The sequence below is a fragment of the Hyperolius riggenbachi genome, chromosome 8 (genome assembly GCF_040937935.1).
Source record: "Hyperolius riggenbachi isolate aHypRig1 chromosome 8, aHypRig1.pri, whole genome shotgun sequence".
Taxonomy (NCBI): Eukaryota; Metazoa; Chordata; class Amphibia; order Anura; family Hyperoliidae; genus Hyperolius; species Hyperolius riggenbachi.
This window is the reverse complement of record NC_090653.1, coordinates 151,630,221-151,645,731: the sequence shown is the minus strand read 5'-3', so window position 1 is coordinate 151,645,731 and position 15,511 is coordinate 151,630,221. Positions and strand designations below refer to the sequence as shown.

Here is a 15,511-nt window from a genome sequence, read left to right as displayed (position 1 = left end):
AAAGACTGGCAGCTGTAATTGCAGCAAAAGGTGGTTCTACAAAGTATTGACTCAGGGGACCGAATAATTACGCACACTCCACTTTGCAGTTATTTATTTGTAAAAAATGTTTAGAATGATGCATGATTTTCGATCCACTTCTCACATGTACACCACATTGTATTGGTCTTTCACGTGGAATTCCAATGAAATTGATGAATGTTTGTGGCAGTAATGAGACAAAATGTGGAAAACTTCAAGGGGGCCGAATACTTTTGCAACCCACTGTATACTGACCAAGTGTGGGAACAGAGCCTATGTTAAAATCAAGAAAATCCCTTGTGCTCTTATCACAATGACTCACCTGTACTCATTTGCTTTCTTTTCATCCACCCAACTTCATCCAGGCCAGATGGAGTGCTCTGAGACAGGGGCAGTGATAAGCATCTGTCCAGTGGGAACTTGAAAGAAGGAGGAACAGTGAGGGGAGTGGGAGGTAGTCTCAGAGGCTGGAGAAAAGAAAACAACAGTGAAAATAAATTATATTAAGCTCTACAAGCTCTTCCTCATATACTCATATACAGTAGAGTCCCAGTTATAAGGAACTCAGCTAACCAGCAGTCTCCACCAACCAGCACGTATCGCCAGCAGTACTCACAGCCGAGGCCTATTTCTGAGGCTGTTTGTGGGCTCTGCTGTGCTTAAAGACTGAGTTCCACGACCCCCCCAAAGTTTATATACTTTTAACATTCAATACTGAGTCCATGGTATGTATATAGAGTGTGGTATAGTACTGAATTAGCTAGGCCTATTTTTAACACTGAGTCTCAAGCAACCAGAAAGCTCAATTATCCAGCATCAGCCGATCCCTGTCAGTGCTGTATAACTGACATTCTACAGTAATGTCATATCATTGCCCTTCTACAGTGTATTCATTCCTAGCTATTCAATTATACAAAATAAAACATATTGCAGGTTTTACAAACATAATCATATTTCAGCAATACAAAAATGTATCTGCTTAACATTTAATATGTACCACACCTCATTTTAGTAGTTCATCTGAGTTGTTGTCTAATACTCAAGTTTGTTAATATTGGCTTTTAGAGGGTTTTTTTTATTTTACATTTTCCCCATCTCGTTTGAATGCAAATATCGATACTCAGCTGGGGGTTATTTACTAAAAGTTTTTCTGTGCATCTGTATATATCCCAGTTGATCCATAGGAAGTAAAAAAATAATAAAGCCTTTACAAGACTTGAGCCAATTGGCCTTAAAAGGAAAAAAAACACCTTTCTGACTCCAGATGGCAGTCAGACAAAATCCCTGTGATCAACACTACTGGGAATTACCTCCGATGTATATATACATGTTACTCAAGGCATCTCTCAGTCAGGGGCATATCTGGGTAATATAGTGCCTATGGCAAACACTAACCCCCCCCCCCCCCCAGTATAGATGGCCGTAGCCCCCCCCCCCCAGTATAAGTACCCCCCAAGTATTCACTCAGTATAGGTAGTGAGGGGTGTCCCCCAGTATAAGTAGCCCCCCCAATATAGGTAGTAACAGGTGTCACCACAGTATAACTAGCCCCCTCCTAGTTAAAAAAAATGTAGTGGAAGAGGTCTCCCAGGATAAGTAGCCCCCCCCCCCCAGCATAGGTAGCGAGAGATGTCCTCCAGTAAAAGAGCAGGTACAAACTCCCCAGGAGCGGCATTCCTCAGTATGGTGGTGTTGATGGTAGCCATGGCGCCCATGGTGCTGTGGCGTCCATGACGCATACCATGCCTGCACCCCTCTAGATATGGCTCTGCTCTCAGTCGTCTTTTTTCAAGAAGCAAAATACCAAACAACATCTATTCAGATATACCTGTACAACCTTCTCAGGCACAGAAGAGGAACTTGCAATACTTACAGGAAGTATTTTCTGATCCTTCATTAATACTTCTGGGGAAAGAGGTACAATGTTGCCAAACCCTTCACTGTTTTGGTCAGTATCTGAGTCACTTGCAGTGCTTGTGTCATTATCTAAGACATCCCTGACATCAGCATCAGGTTTAGCTGAGACAGGTTCATTATCATCATGGCCTTCTTGCGTGTTTTCCGTGCTCGGTTCCTGTGTGAAACTAGAACCTTCCAACTGCATGTTCACTTCATCTTCTCTGGAGATATCAAGAAGTCCATCGTGCCACTGATCCTAAAGATGAAAGAATTCATAGCTCATGAAAAGAATGTGAACCCAAATCTCCTGAAGAGAAAACTATATAAAAATCTAAAAAAATATATTTTTAAAAGTTACAGTATATTGAAATAAGTTGACATCTAGGTACAGACTTACCTCAAGTAATTACTGAAAACAGCAATAAAGAAAAATTAAAGGAATAGTTGATTGATGGGAAAGAGCATTTCTTATTTTGAAATCTTTGCAGGGATAATGTTCTAAAACCTAGGGGGCATGTGGGGTCACTTGGATCGGTTTTAGGGGGTAATTTAACTTTGTTATACTTTGGTGACATATTCAGAAGACCGGATTCTTTAGAGAAATCCTTGATGCTTAGAAAAACTGAGGGCAAAAGAAGAAGAGCATGCAACAACTGAAAGAAGCAGTGTATGATAGACACATCTGGCGTGCAAAAGCCCCGAACTCTTGCACAACACACAATAAAAAGTATTTATTCCACATATAGTTACTGAAAAAAAATCACTTCTCTGTGTTTGTTTAGGCATATAAACCTGTCTAATTAGTTCTTGTCAAAGGAGCTCTGCCAAGGCAGCTCTCCTCAGAGTAAAAACTGAGGCTTAACCCTTTCATTGCCTTCTGCAGAAGTGAAACCAAATAAAACTTTAGGTTTTTTTTTTTAGGATTCCGATAAATTTTAATGAAGAAACATTTTTCCATAAAGGTTATACTGCTGTGGTTCAACTTTTATAGCAGAGATGTAGTTCTGAGGGGTTAGTTGTATTTTAATCAAATGCCTAAAATATTTTTTTACAGAAATATATATGTATTAAGAGGTGCTTGAGATGATATTATACACAAAAGCGGGTACTCTGCAAACATTGGAAATTGCAGAGGGTCCTGGGCAGCGTCGGTGGTCTTGAGGAGGACACGTGAGCCTTCGGATGGTCCATAGGCTTCCCTCTTTCTAGGTAAGTATCTAACTTTTTTATTAGCATCTGCCTTGGGTTTTCTTTAAGGGAGGATTCACAGCTGAAATGTTCAGAAAGCGTGCTCATCTTCCTGCATATGTGTTACGACACATATGTGTAATGATCTGCGCTGCTGTCTGCACAGGCAGACAGCTGTTTGACCATTTGTTAGGTCTGAGTGCTGCAGGTCCCTGGAAAAGAGACCTGTCTCCACTCTGCAAGCTGCAGAGTTGCTGTTCTGGGGAGGAATTTGCATCCACTTGTCATGCAAATTGCTTAGCTGCTTCCTCTGATGGCTTGCAGTATAAAAAACATTTCTTCCCAGAATTCCTGGCTGGTCATGTTGGTTTGTTCCTGTTAACTTACCTTTCAGCCTTTGCTAATTGTTTGCTAAGATTATCTTAGAGTAATTCCTTGGGAGTGCACTAGGCATTCCTTCTAGCGTAGTCAGGTTGTTGTATTATCTGTTTTGCCTTGTACTGTCTATCTGTTGCGATTGTCTTGTCGCCAGCGGCGGTCGACAGGAAATCGTTTTGTCTGTTGGGATCGCATTCGCCCTAGCGGTAGTGGCGGTGGTTCCTTCTGTACTCTGTCTTAGGGGTGCAAGCCAGAGCAGCGGTTGCTACTGGTTGCTCCATCTGTCTGTCTGGATCGCATCCGCCCTAGCGGTAGTGGCGGTGGTTCCTTCTGTACTCTGTCTGGGAGTGTAGGCCAGAGCTGCGGTTGCTACTGGCTACTTCTTCTGTCTGTCTTGTCTGGAATGAACGCTTGCTGTAGGCTTGGTGAGGTAACCGTTTAGCAAGCGTTCGCGTTCTCTATTCATTTTTGTGTTACATTGGTTAGTTAGGGTTGGCGTGCTTTGTCTCTGTTGCGCTTTTCATGCGGAGACGGCACCATTAGCGTGCTTTGTCGCTGTTGCGCTTTTCGTGTGGCGACCGCGCTCAGCGAGTGCGTTTTTTATTTTCCTTGGCATTCTGATCATTGTTATTTGCTGTGTCTTTCTTGCTACACTTGTGCTCTGTCTTTATTCGGTCTTGTGTCACTGTTGGTAATCGCCACTCTTGCGATTGCATTCCCACTTGATTTCCATTGTTGTGTGTTAACCGTCGCCGGGGGGGGGGGGGGGGGTGACTAGATTGGTGGACACACATACATTCTGTCGCTGTGCTCATTCTCTCTCTCTGAGGGCTATCTTGCCCTGCATTGTTGCAATTCGTACAATTCCCATCTGGCATCTGTGGCAGAGCAGAGGGGTTGTTCCTCTGCACTCCACAGCTCCATCTGCTGGTGGGAATTTCCCCCTACAAGTGCATTGCACCTGTGAGAAAAAGCGGAAAAGCCGCTGCGTGTGCTCAGAACAAGGCGGCTGATTCCGCATATAACGCGGCGGTTTGCACGCATAGGCCTACATCTGCTAGTATGGCTGAACGCGGAGAAACCGCCGCATGCCCTGATAGCGGTGCGGCTGGTTCCGCGTCCAGCGCGGCGGGTGGTACACAACACATGTCTGGTGTGGCTGGGACTGATAGTCCACACAGGTTCAGAAGGACCCGCGCGCACGCTGGGAGGCAGAACTTTTATGACAGCCAGAAGGGAGTCAGCTGACCAAGCCGGTCAGCTGACGATTCAATCAGTTCCCATTGGTCCAGCACTTAGGGGAGGCGCTGGGGAGCGCTGTGCTATTTATACTGGGTGCTGGTCATTCACTGGTTGTCTGCCATTGCAAACACTTACGTGGAAGCATTCAGACCTTAGTCAGATCCTTACAGTGTGTTTGAACCAGGGTTACCTGGGAATCCACACTGAGCCAGATTTCCTTGTACTGTTATTATTATTATTTGTTAGACCAGTTCCTGGGTGTTGAGATCAAGGCCCTCACACCCCAGACTAGGAATACTGTGTACCTTCTGTGTATTCTCTAGCATAGTTCCAGGGTGTTGAGATCAAGGCCCTCACACCCAAGAATAGGGAACTGTATTGTCTTTGTGTTATATTCCAGACTAGTTCCAGGGTGTTGATGATCACGGAACTCACACCCAAGACTAGGGAATTGTATTATCATTTATGTTATACTCCAGACTAGTTCCAGGGTGTTGATGATCACGGAACTCACACCCAAGACTAGGGAATTGTATTATCATTTATGTTACGCATCAGACTAGTTCCAGGGTGTAGAGACCACGGACCTCACACCAAGACTAGGCATTGTTTGATATCTGTCACTACCTTGGGAACTATCTCTCTCCCTTAAGAGATAGTCTCCTGACCTGCTAGGGACTTCCACCCTTCAGGTGTCTCTCCTGTGCAGGTTCCTCCTACCTTCAGCCTGACTCCACCCCTTGGAGAATCTCAGGCTGTTGGAAGGTTCCTGTGTCAGCATAAGCAGTATTCCAGGCTGCTTCTTATCCCCTGCTCTGCAGGTGCATTACTCTAAGTATTACTGTTACACCAAACACTCATATACCTATAGGTGTCCAGAGGTTAGCAATATATCAGATTATCGGTGATACTGCAGATCATCAATAATCGGGTATATATCTGCATTCTTGGTGATACTGCAGATCACCGATAATCAGATTCTCTCTGCGTGCTGACACCAATCGTTACAGCACCAAGCTGGGTTCTGTCGTTTTATACACTTGTGGAGGACTTCCGCCGTGTCAGCGCACACCTTGTGCGCTGACCACGGAGATAATTCCGCAATCGTTACAATATGTCTTGTAACAGCAGCCAATCTTTGTACTAGAGATAACGCACTGCCAGTTTTTAATGTGATTTTGCACGCAGGGAAAACACACGCAAAGTGTTCATTAGTGAGCCCTTTTTTAAAGGGAACCCGAGGTGAAAGGGATACAGAGGCTGCCGTATTTATTTCCTTTTAAACAATACCAGTTGCCTGGCAGTCCTCCTAATCCTGTGTCTTTAATACGTTTAGCCATAGACCCTGAACATGCATGCAGCAGATGAGGTACTCTGACTCTGGTTTCACTGGATTAGCCATACGCGTGTTCCAGGGTTTTGACTCAGACACTACTTATGCTGGAATATCAACAGGGCTGCCAGGCAACTGGTATTGTTTACAAGGAAATAAATATGGCAGCCTCCATAGCCCTCTTACCTCAGGTTCCCTTTAATAATTCTCAACAAACAATATTTTCTACCACCTGCTTGCAATGGGAACTGCAGAGGCACATGGTCAGACAGGTGGGAAGCTCCAGAATTCCAAAACCTAATTAAATTGTAAAGTTCTTCAGCTACATGTCAATGGCCTCAATTCACTAAGCTTCTCTCCTGTCTTTAATAACGTTTCTCTAGTTATCACCATGGTGACGAGGCATGTAGTACTCAGGAAACATTTTACCTCAGGCAAACCTAAAGTTAACTCTTCTGTCTTTAAGTTAACTCTTCAATCCTTAAAATAACTGCAGCGTTAAAGGCAGGTTGTTAATTAACTGCGTGTGAAAATAACTACAGAGGAGGTAACTTAACTATAGAGGAGGTAAATTAACTACAGAGGAGGTAACTTAAGGAATGAAGAGGTAAGATAACTCTCTCATTGTGTGGAGGTAAGTTTTCTCTTGCCTTATTATCTCCAGCATGATCTTAGTGAATTGAGGCCATTACATTTTTAGGCCGGCTAAAGATAACTTTTTAAGAGTTTGTTTTGGGTTTGCTATTGGGCAAAAGTAAAAGCAAAGTGGTTTAATTAGCAGCAGCTTGAAAGATACCGGAAACTACAAAGCACTGTAATCAGTCTCAATACCTGAAGAACAAAATCTGCAAGCAAAAGAGGGAGGCTTTATGTCAAACTGGTGAGTACAGTGGTGAGAACCCTACAGCCCTGGTCATACGCAACAGGTGCTATGGAATCTCCTATTAGTTTTTCATATAAGAAAGACATCCATGTAAAATAGCCAATAACATCCATGCAAAATACACACAGTCTAAAGAATCAAAGAACAACTACTGGATTTCAGAATCAGAACACATGATAATATGATCCTTACAAGAAAATACATGTTTAACATATTGTTGAAGCAAATGATACTTTGTGTCCATAGTTACTGAACAATTGTATTCTGTCAATTTCCCTGAAAATTTCCCCAACTTCCTGCCTAGAAAGGAAGTAAATAAAGCTTGTGTGACAGATAGTGACACTCTGGCCCACAGCAACTAACTTTATCTCCTGAGTTTTTGATATTTTTAAATCAATACTAAAATACTAAAAATTATTCTGACATTACTTTTTCACCTACTTTTTGGATCATTGATAATAGCATGCAGATCAGGGCCCTTATTCACTCTTTCTCCTGCGTTTTCTCCAAGATGATATTTTCACATCGTAAAGTGCATTTTAAGCCACCAGCAAGCAAGATAATACTCATAAATTTGATAGTATCTTTTCACCAACTTTTGGGTACTTTTGCAATTGTAAAATAGTGAAAAGTTAATTTAAAGCGAAGATGAAAATTATCTCCTAGGAGAAAACTCAGGTGAAAAAGTGAATTGCATACGGACTCTGGTGTTCTGACTGAAAGCATGTGACTTCGAAATTTTTGAAGCAAAACGATTGGGGCACCTATGTAAATGGCATTTTTGTAATTCTTAATAACATAGGTTGCTTTAATTTCTTTCACTTTTAGGTTCCTTTAATCATAATTTCTCTGTTACCATACATTTTTCATCCCACCAAGTCTCTTTGAACACATAATCTTTGGGCAGGACTGCAAAATTAAAATGCAGCATTCTGACAGTAGAGAAGCTGATTTATAAAGACAAGTGCAATGAAAACTTCAGCAAAATAAAAGCAATTGCCCAGAGCAATCAATAAAATACCTTATTTTATTTAACATCTGAAACCTGATTGGTATGGGCAACTGCTTAATTTTTGATCCAGTTTTCTTTGCACATCTTAATAAATTAGCCCCAGTGTGTCTAACGCACAGATAAAAGGTTAACATAGGCTCAAGAAAGATTTGAACACTGATGCATGAAGCATCTTCCAGATGTGAAATATTTATAAAGTGCATGCTAAGGATTGCCGTACAAAATAGGAATACAGCAACCCATTCATAATGTTTTAGTAAAATTTAGATGTGATCTTTGTCTGTGTTCTTGGGATCTCCATTACTTATGTAACAAGCACTTTCCCCGGTTGGCATATTGCATGCCGCATTTCTATAAATAGTTGAGCGAGAACATACATCTTCAGGTCAGCACCTCCATCTACCTATCCTAACAAGAGCACTGAAGGATGGAAGTGAGTGCTCTGGGGCCATGGGACCTTCTCTTAGAATATATATAACTACAGTTCAATCCTGCCCTCCAGCTAAAAATATACTGCTGGCATCTCCAAGCATCCTCTCCAGCCCACAGACTTATTTGTGTCTTCTGCTTTATGCAAAATGAAGTCATGTACAAAGCAGCAGTAAGCAGGCTGAAGATGAAATAATTAGTGTTGCTCTGCTGCTGTATTAATATCTATAATATATACCTAAAAGGGAACTGTAGTGAAAATAACGTAATGAATAAAATTGCTTTTTTTTATACAATATTTATAATTTATTTAGTCAGTTTGGGGAGGACGAAAAATACTGTATTTTTCAGACCATAAGACACACTTTTGTGGGAGAAAAGTCAGTGCTTCTTATGGTCCAAATGTGTGGCAGGATGCGCCTGTCCCCAACCAACAAGTAACTACAGAGAGCATTAATTATTTATTGTATTTATAAAGCTTCAAACATGCTTGCTACGCCCCCAGCATGTTATCCTCTCTGGGACATGCTGCAGTGAAGATCGGGTGTGCTGGCCACTGCATTGTAACTGGCCTGACCACGTGGAGTCTGGCAGCTACAACTCGACTGTGCACAGCAGTGTTGTGCCCACAAGTTACCAGGAATTAGCCTCGAAGCATCCCAATCCCTGCATTGGGTTTTCGGGTGAGTGCTCCTATCCCACTGCCACGCTAGCCGTGCCCCTGCAGCATGTCATCATCTTTCACAGAGGCCTTGGAGGATTCATACAGCGGGTCTTGAGACAAGGAGAAGAGGACTTGGAGCTAAATCGTTTGACTGGAGGATGCAGGTGCCGACTGGATCAAGTGAGATCTTCTGCGGCACTTAGGGTAGGTGGTGGGGGGGGGGGGGCAGCAGGTGTTAGTGCAGGGTATTTATTGTAGTTAGTGGGGCAGCAGGGATTAGTGTAGGGTAGTTAGGGTAGCTGGTGGGGCAGCAGGGGTTAGTGTAGGATAGTAAGTGTAGCTAGTGGGGCAGCAGGGGTTAGTGTAGGATAAATAGTGTTGCTAGTGGGGTAGCAGAACTTAGGAAGTAAAAGTAGCTAGTGGGCTATCAAGGGTTAATGTTGCTGGGCAGTGTAGCTTAGATAGAGACTGCTTGGGGAGAAAGGGTTCACAAGATGCCCCTGCACCATAGACCCACCAGGATTAGTATATTATTTACCCCTTAATTTTTGCCCTCTAAACCTAGGTGCTTCTTATGGTCAGAAGCGTCTTATGGTCTGAAAAAATACAGAAAGTAAACGTTGTGAACCCACCCTAAAGGGCTTTGAGTCCAATAGAGGGATAGAGCTGTACAAGTTTTAATGTTTAGACTTAAAGAGACACTGAAGCGGAAAAAAATGATGATATTATGATTTGTATGTGTAGCACAGCTAAGAAATAAAACATTAAGATCAGATACATCAGTGTAATTGTTTCCAGTACAGGAAGAGTTGAGAAACTCCAGTTGTTATCTCTATGCAAACAAGCCATTAAGCTCTCCGACTAAGTAATGCTGGGAATACACGGTTCGTTTTTGCCTTCGTTTAAACCTTCGATTCGTTCGGTAAACGAATCGAGTGTTGAAAACGTATGTGAAAATAGTCATAATCTCATTATAGTTTCGATTAATAGACCCCAAAAACGAACGACTAGTGATCGAACATGTTTGATATTATCTCTCTTTATCCATCTAATCGAGCCATTGGTAGGCTTGATGGCTGTTCAGATCGATTATACATTCGTTTATGCTAGTCCGTCCCTGTAAAAAGGGATTTTCGTTTCGTTTCTTTGCAGCCTTCGATCATTGGAAAAACGAAACCATCAGAATCGGAAAAAAAAACTAAACCGTGGGTGGTGATATTAACCGTATGACTGATTATTTCGGGATCGAAAAGGACAAAAGGCACAATCGAAACGAAGGTTTAAACGAAGGCAAAAACGAACCGTGTATTCCCAGCATTAGTCTTGGAGAGGGCTGTTATCTGACTTTTATTATCTCAACTGTTCCTGGACTATTTACTTTTCCTCTGCTAGAGGAGATGTCATTACTTCACAGACTGCTCTGAAAGACTCAATTTGAATGCTGAGTGTTGTGTAATGTGCACATATTATAAAATGATGCAATGTTAGAAAAAACACTATATACCTGAAAATAAAAGCATGATAATATTTTCTTTGCTGCTAATCTTCTAGTAATTATTCATAGTACACAACCAATTCACTATATTATATTTTTTTTTCCGCTTCAGTGTCTCTTTAAAACCAGATTTATTTACAGGCTAACAGACACTAACACTCCAGAGACATCATAAAATGCTTCTGAATTTCATAGCCGTGCAATTCCCAACAGGCAAAAATTTGCTGGTGTTTGACTAAAGCTGACTGGACTCAAAAATACTTCCTTTCTGGTCATTCCAAATGTAAATCATGACATGAGTGGCCTTACAAAGACGTACTGTACAGCATATCTTAATTGAAGACCTAATAAAACTGCCATATACTACTAGTGATCAGAGCAGCAACAAGCATGACATGTTACAAGGTTAGTGGCCACTCTAGATACAGATATGTTAATTGGCTTTACCCATAAATTGGGCGTAGATTATGATGGACATATGACTAGGGATTAGATTGTGAGGGATTGGCTTTCTAGGCACTCCTGTTTCCTCCCACAACCCCAAAACATACATAGTTAGAAGCATAGCTAGTTCAGTTGAAAAAAAGACATATGTCCATTGAGTTCAACTAGAAAAAAAGTTCATTGGCTTTCTCTTGAACTGCCCCTAGACTATGATGGACATAGGACAAGGGATTAGATTGTGAGCTCTTTTGAGGTATAGTAAGTAACCAGACTATATACAGTACTTTGTCCAGATAAACATATACAAAAGATTTCAGCGCTGGCTTCGCTCCCACATTCCCAAAACAAATCACTACTACAGGTGATAAGTTGAAACAGAAAGGCTTATTAACAGTCAACATTGTAAGGTTGTTAACAAAACATGTTGAGTTGCTCCTGATCTCGTGCTCCGCAATAAACTCCCAATCCTCCATCAAGATCATCAACAACCATAAACAGGATAATGATAACCACAATATCAGTGTAGCTCTCCCGTCCACAATATCTCGTCTGTGTGTGGGGGGTCGTGCGAGAGTAATTAATGAAATGAGAATAGAAGGATCTAAGTGCAAAATTGTATTCTAATATAGGTTATACCAAATAGGCTCAAAATCAAATTAAAAGAAAAACTTATAATCAGGCACCGAATCACAGGGTACCCCACAATAAAAAAGGCCTTGTTTATAAGATCCCGAGTATGGTATCAGTAGGGTGCAGTGCAAAATCCAACCCTACCCATTTGACAGACTGGCATCCTCAGGGGTCATGGAATATGCATGGCAGGCACCTCACTACATATTTGTGCACCCCTCCACACACACACACGAAATATCGTGGACGGGAAAGCTACACCTATTTATGGTTGTTGATGATCTTGATGGAGAATTGGGAGTGTATTGTGGAAAACAAGATCATGACAGAAAATTGGGAGTGTATTGCGGAGCAGGAGATCAAGAGCAACTCAAAATGTTTTGTAAACAACCTTACGTTGTAAAGGTTTTTCGCCTTCCTATGGATCAACAGGGATATGTGAGGGAGCAGGCTGGTGTTGTACTTTATTTTCTGGTTGAACTCGATGGACGTATGTCTTTTTTCAGCCCAAATAACTATGTAACTATGTAACTTTATAATGTCAACTTACACGAATTGATAGATGCAGCAGTCTCTAGTAAGTACAAAAAAAGTTTATTGAACTCAGCAGAAAAAAGACACCCATCTTTTTCTGCTGAGTTCAATAAACTTTTTTGTACGTGCCAGAGATCACTGCATCTATTAATTCGTGTAAGTTGACAGACAGTGCTGATGCAGGGAGCTCCTCCCAATTGGTGAGTGGAGTGATTTTCTTCGAATAGTGGCTCTCCCTACTGGTTTGTATTCACAACCTTATAATGTGGGTTGTTGACAGCTAGTAAGCCTTTCTGTTATACCTTATCACCTGCAGTAACGATTTGTCTTGGGAATGTGGGAGAAAAGCCAGCGCTGAAATCTTTCATATATAACTATATAAATACTAAATAACAATAATAAAGAATAATAGTGTCTGGAATGGAAAGGCCTCGTCAAAACTTGTTACCTTTAATTGAAAATATTGAAGTTTTTGTGAACTAACATTTCCTATATTTACGAGATTAGCATTGATTTTATTGCTCTCTGTGCAAGGTCATGGAATGTATTGATTGGAGTGCCAAAAAGGTTCACATAGATATGAATTGTTTGAATAGGTCATGTTACTTTGTCACCTCCTTTAGATTATTTAATATGTACCTGAACTGGCACATGATGTATTGAGATAAACATGGAGACATACAGTATAGTACTAAGCCTAGTACTAATTGCAAGGATTAATGAATCCAGTGCTTTATGTACGTAAATGAGGCAGTCAAACTGCCTCTCTCCCCATTGTGCACAAAATGTCAGTCTAACTTGAAACTGCCGATAATTGCGGGGCAATGATTTGGTTGCTGTGCACACTTCAGAGTTACAATTTAACTCCCTAAATGAGAACATGAAACATCAAGAAAGGTATAGGAACCATTGTTGCTACACATACAGCTAATTATCTTTTGAGTTTATTTTTCAGTTCACATTTTCTTTAAAGCGGACCTGAACTGAAAACTTCCTCTCTAAAGGATATGCAACAGCATAATAACCTTTCAAGAAAATCATTTCTTTGTTACAGCTGATACAAATCCTGCAATAAAGCTGGAGTGTGTCTACTTCCTGCTTTCATGGAAGTAGACATATTGTTAACATCCTGTGTTTTCAAATTAGCTCATCTGCCGTGGCAGTAAGCTGACACAGCTGAGGGATCAAATTGCAACTTGTGATTAGTCACAGATGAGGGAGAATTAGACATGCTAAACTCTCTAAGTACATACAGGGTGCATTCCTCTCTGTTTTCCTTCTGTCCTGTGCAAGAGTTCATGTCCACTTTAAGTCCTCAGTGGATGGAGAACAGTTTGAGTGTGAGTACATGTTTAAGCCATGTGGCCTGGACTGAACCTGTAGCTTACTCTATCCCTATTCATTTTTAGCTTTCTTTTAAGAGGGTTGTGAGCCTTAATAGCTCCCTAGAGCTTAAATATACTGTATATTTATATATGTGTGTTATACATGCTGTGTGCTCGCAGTGTCATGCATGATGCTACTCAGTTCATTAACACTATAACTTGTATGCTCGCATGAATTAAGCATAAAGCTCAATGGTCTCTTGCCAAATGTGTTAATTTCCAATATGTTGTGCAGTACATCAGCTTGAGTGCTATGCATGTTACAGGCTTAGTGCAGGGACTGACAACACAGGAAGAGCCTTATTGATTCTGTTTTTTACACCAGTAGCGGTGCTTTCATTACTGTCTGGGCAAGATGATAGAATAAAGCATGTGAAGAGTTGATGTGAAGATGAAATTGTTGTGGAGATGAAGGACCAAAGATGGTTGGAGTTGGACAGGAACTACTGCATACACTTTTCTATTTTTGTGCAGATTGAGTAGATTAAACAGAATAAACAACCGGAATATGTTAGCAACAGAATGATGACTTTGCAAGAGTTCAAACACGGTGTCAAACTTCATTCAATAATAAAAGTATATGGGCCACAAGACAGAGATAATGTGGACGCTAAGATGCTAAGAATTAGTTCTTTAAGAAGTTGTTGAAAAAAATCAATAAAGTACCGGGTTCCTTCATAAATGCAGTAAATTGTAAAAGACAAGTAGGGAGACACACCAACAAAAACATAACGAAGGACATTACTGATTTACTGCTGCCAAAAGAGGACTGCAAAAAACAACAACCATAAATTGGTATTGGGTGGGAAGTATTTTGAAATACTAACTACAGAAGAACTAAGAAACCAAAAGTCCTATCTTCTGATGACAGAAGGATACAAAGAGCCATTCTGGTTTAATACCAGAGAAAAGTTGAATTCAACCACATTGTTACGTAGCTGCCGAAGTCTGTGGGAGAAGCAGTGAAGGAAATATGCTGAAAGGGACTACCAGGTGGAGAAGTCAGATTAAGGAAGAAGGAAATGGCCAGGTGAAAGGTACAGTAAACATTAAGCTTCCAGATGGTTAGAAGACTATAATACCTATAAACAGCAGAGGAAATAAAACTAAAACAATTAGTGATGAGTGCAAGGTTTAAAGTTTGGGAGGGTTTGGCAAAGGTATGGAAAAAAATGGCTCTTTTATAAGTCAATTCAAAACATGTTAAACATAAGGAAGGGGATCCTTGGTCGGTTTGGTCTGCTGAGCGCCAGTAAAGTAACTAGTGACCTGGCTCAGGGGTTCTGCTGGTGGTTACACCTCTTGGGCCTCATAGTAGTGCTGTGTCTCTAGAGCATTCCTGATTTTATGTGTTTGTCTGGGGAGGGGGGGGGGGGGGGGGGTAACTGTTAGTCCATTGTTCAACGGCCACTTTGCAATATATATGGTGAGTACATTACTTATTTACGCTTTGTAACATGTTGAGTTCGGGTTGATGTTATGATGGATTCAATTTGCTGATTCTTTGCAGGCTGAGCCTTTTTCTGTATGTCATTTCTAGAACTATATTTGGCTTGACTTTGTGTACAAATTTAAATTTTTCAATAAAAATTTAATGTTGAAAAAAAAAAATAAGGATGAGGACATCTTCACGCTGGCATCAGAAATAATGAAATATTTCATGGATCTTCTGGAGGTGACAGCAGAAGGAGGAAGAGAAGAGGAAAAACGTCATGCTGTAATGGAAGATGAAAATATTTCTATGGAATAATGCAACATGCAATGAAGAAATGGAAACAGGAGAGACTGCAGGACATAATGGTCTTGCCCAAGGGGTGATTAAAAACCTGGGACAAAAAGGGGAAGCATAGTTGTTAAGAATATTCATCTTGATTCGGAAGAAATGACTGGAAAACATCAATAACGGTGTCTATTTTAAGGAGAGAATTGAGGCTGTAACAATCATAGAGGCATCTCACCCCTGAGTGTACCAAG

General features: G+C 41.0%; 1 protein-coding gene across 4 annotated transcripts in view; it reads right to left on the bottom strand.

Annotated features, from left to right (window-relative positions):
• Positions 1-15,511, bottom strand: part of ARHGEF9 (Cdc42 guanine nucleotide exchange factor 9) — a 662,656-nt gene that overhangs the window by 527,066 nt on the left and 120,079 nt on the right. For all 4 annotated transcript variants that reach the window (XM_068247541.1, XM_068247542.1, XM_068247540.1 and 1 more), the window contains 2 exons: positions 1,895-2,176; positions 344-488 (listed from right to left, as the gene is read on the bottom strand). In XM_068247541.1, the coding sequence (XP_068103642.1) occupies positions 344-488; positions 1,895-2,176 (427 nt within the window). The remainder of the gene's footprint in view (positions 1-343; positions 489-1,894; positions 2,177-15,511) is intronic.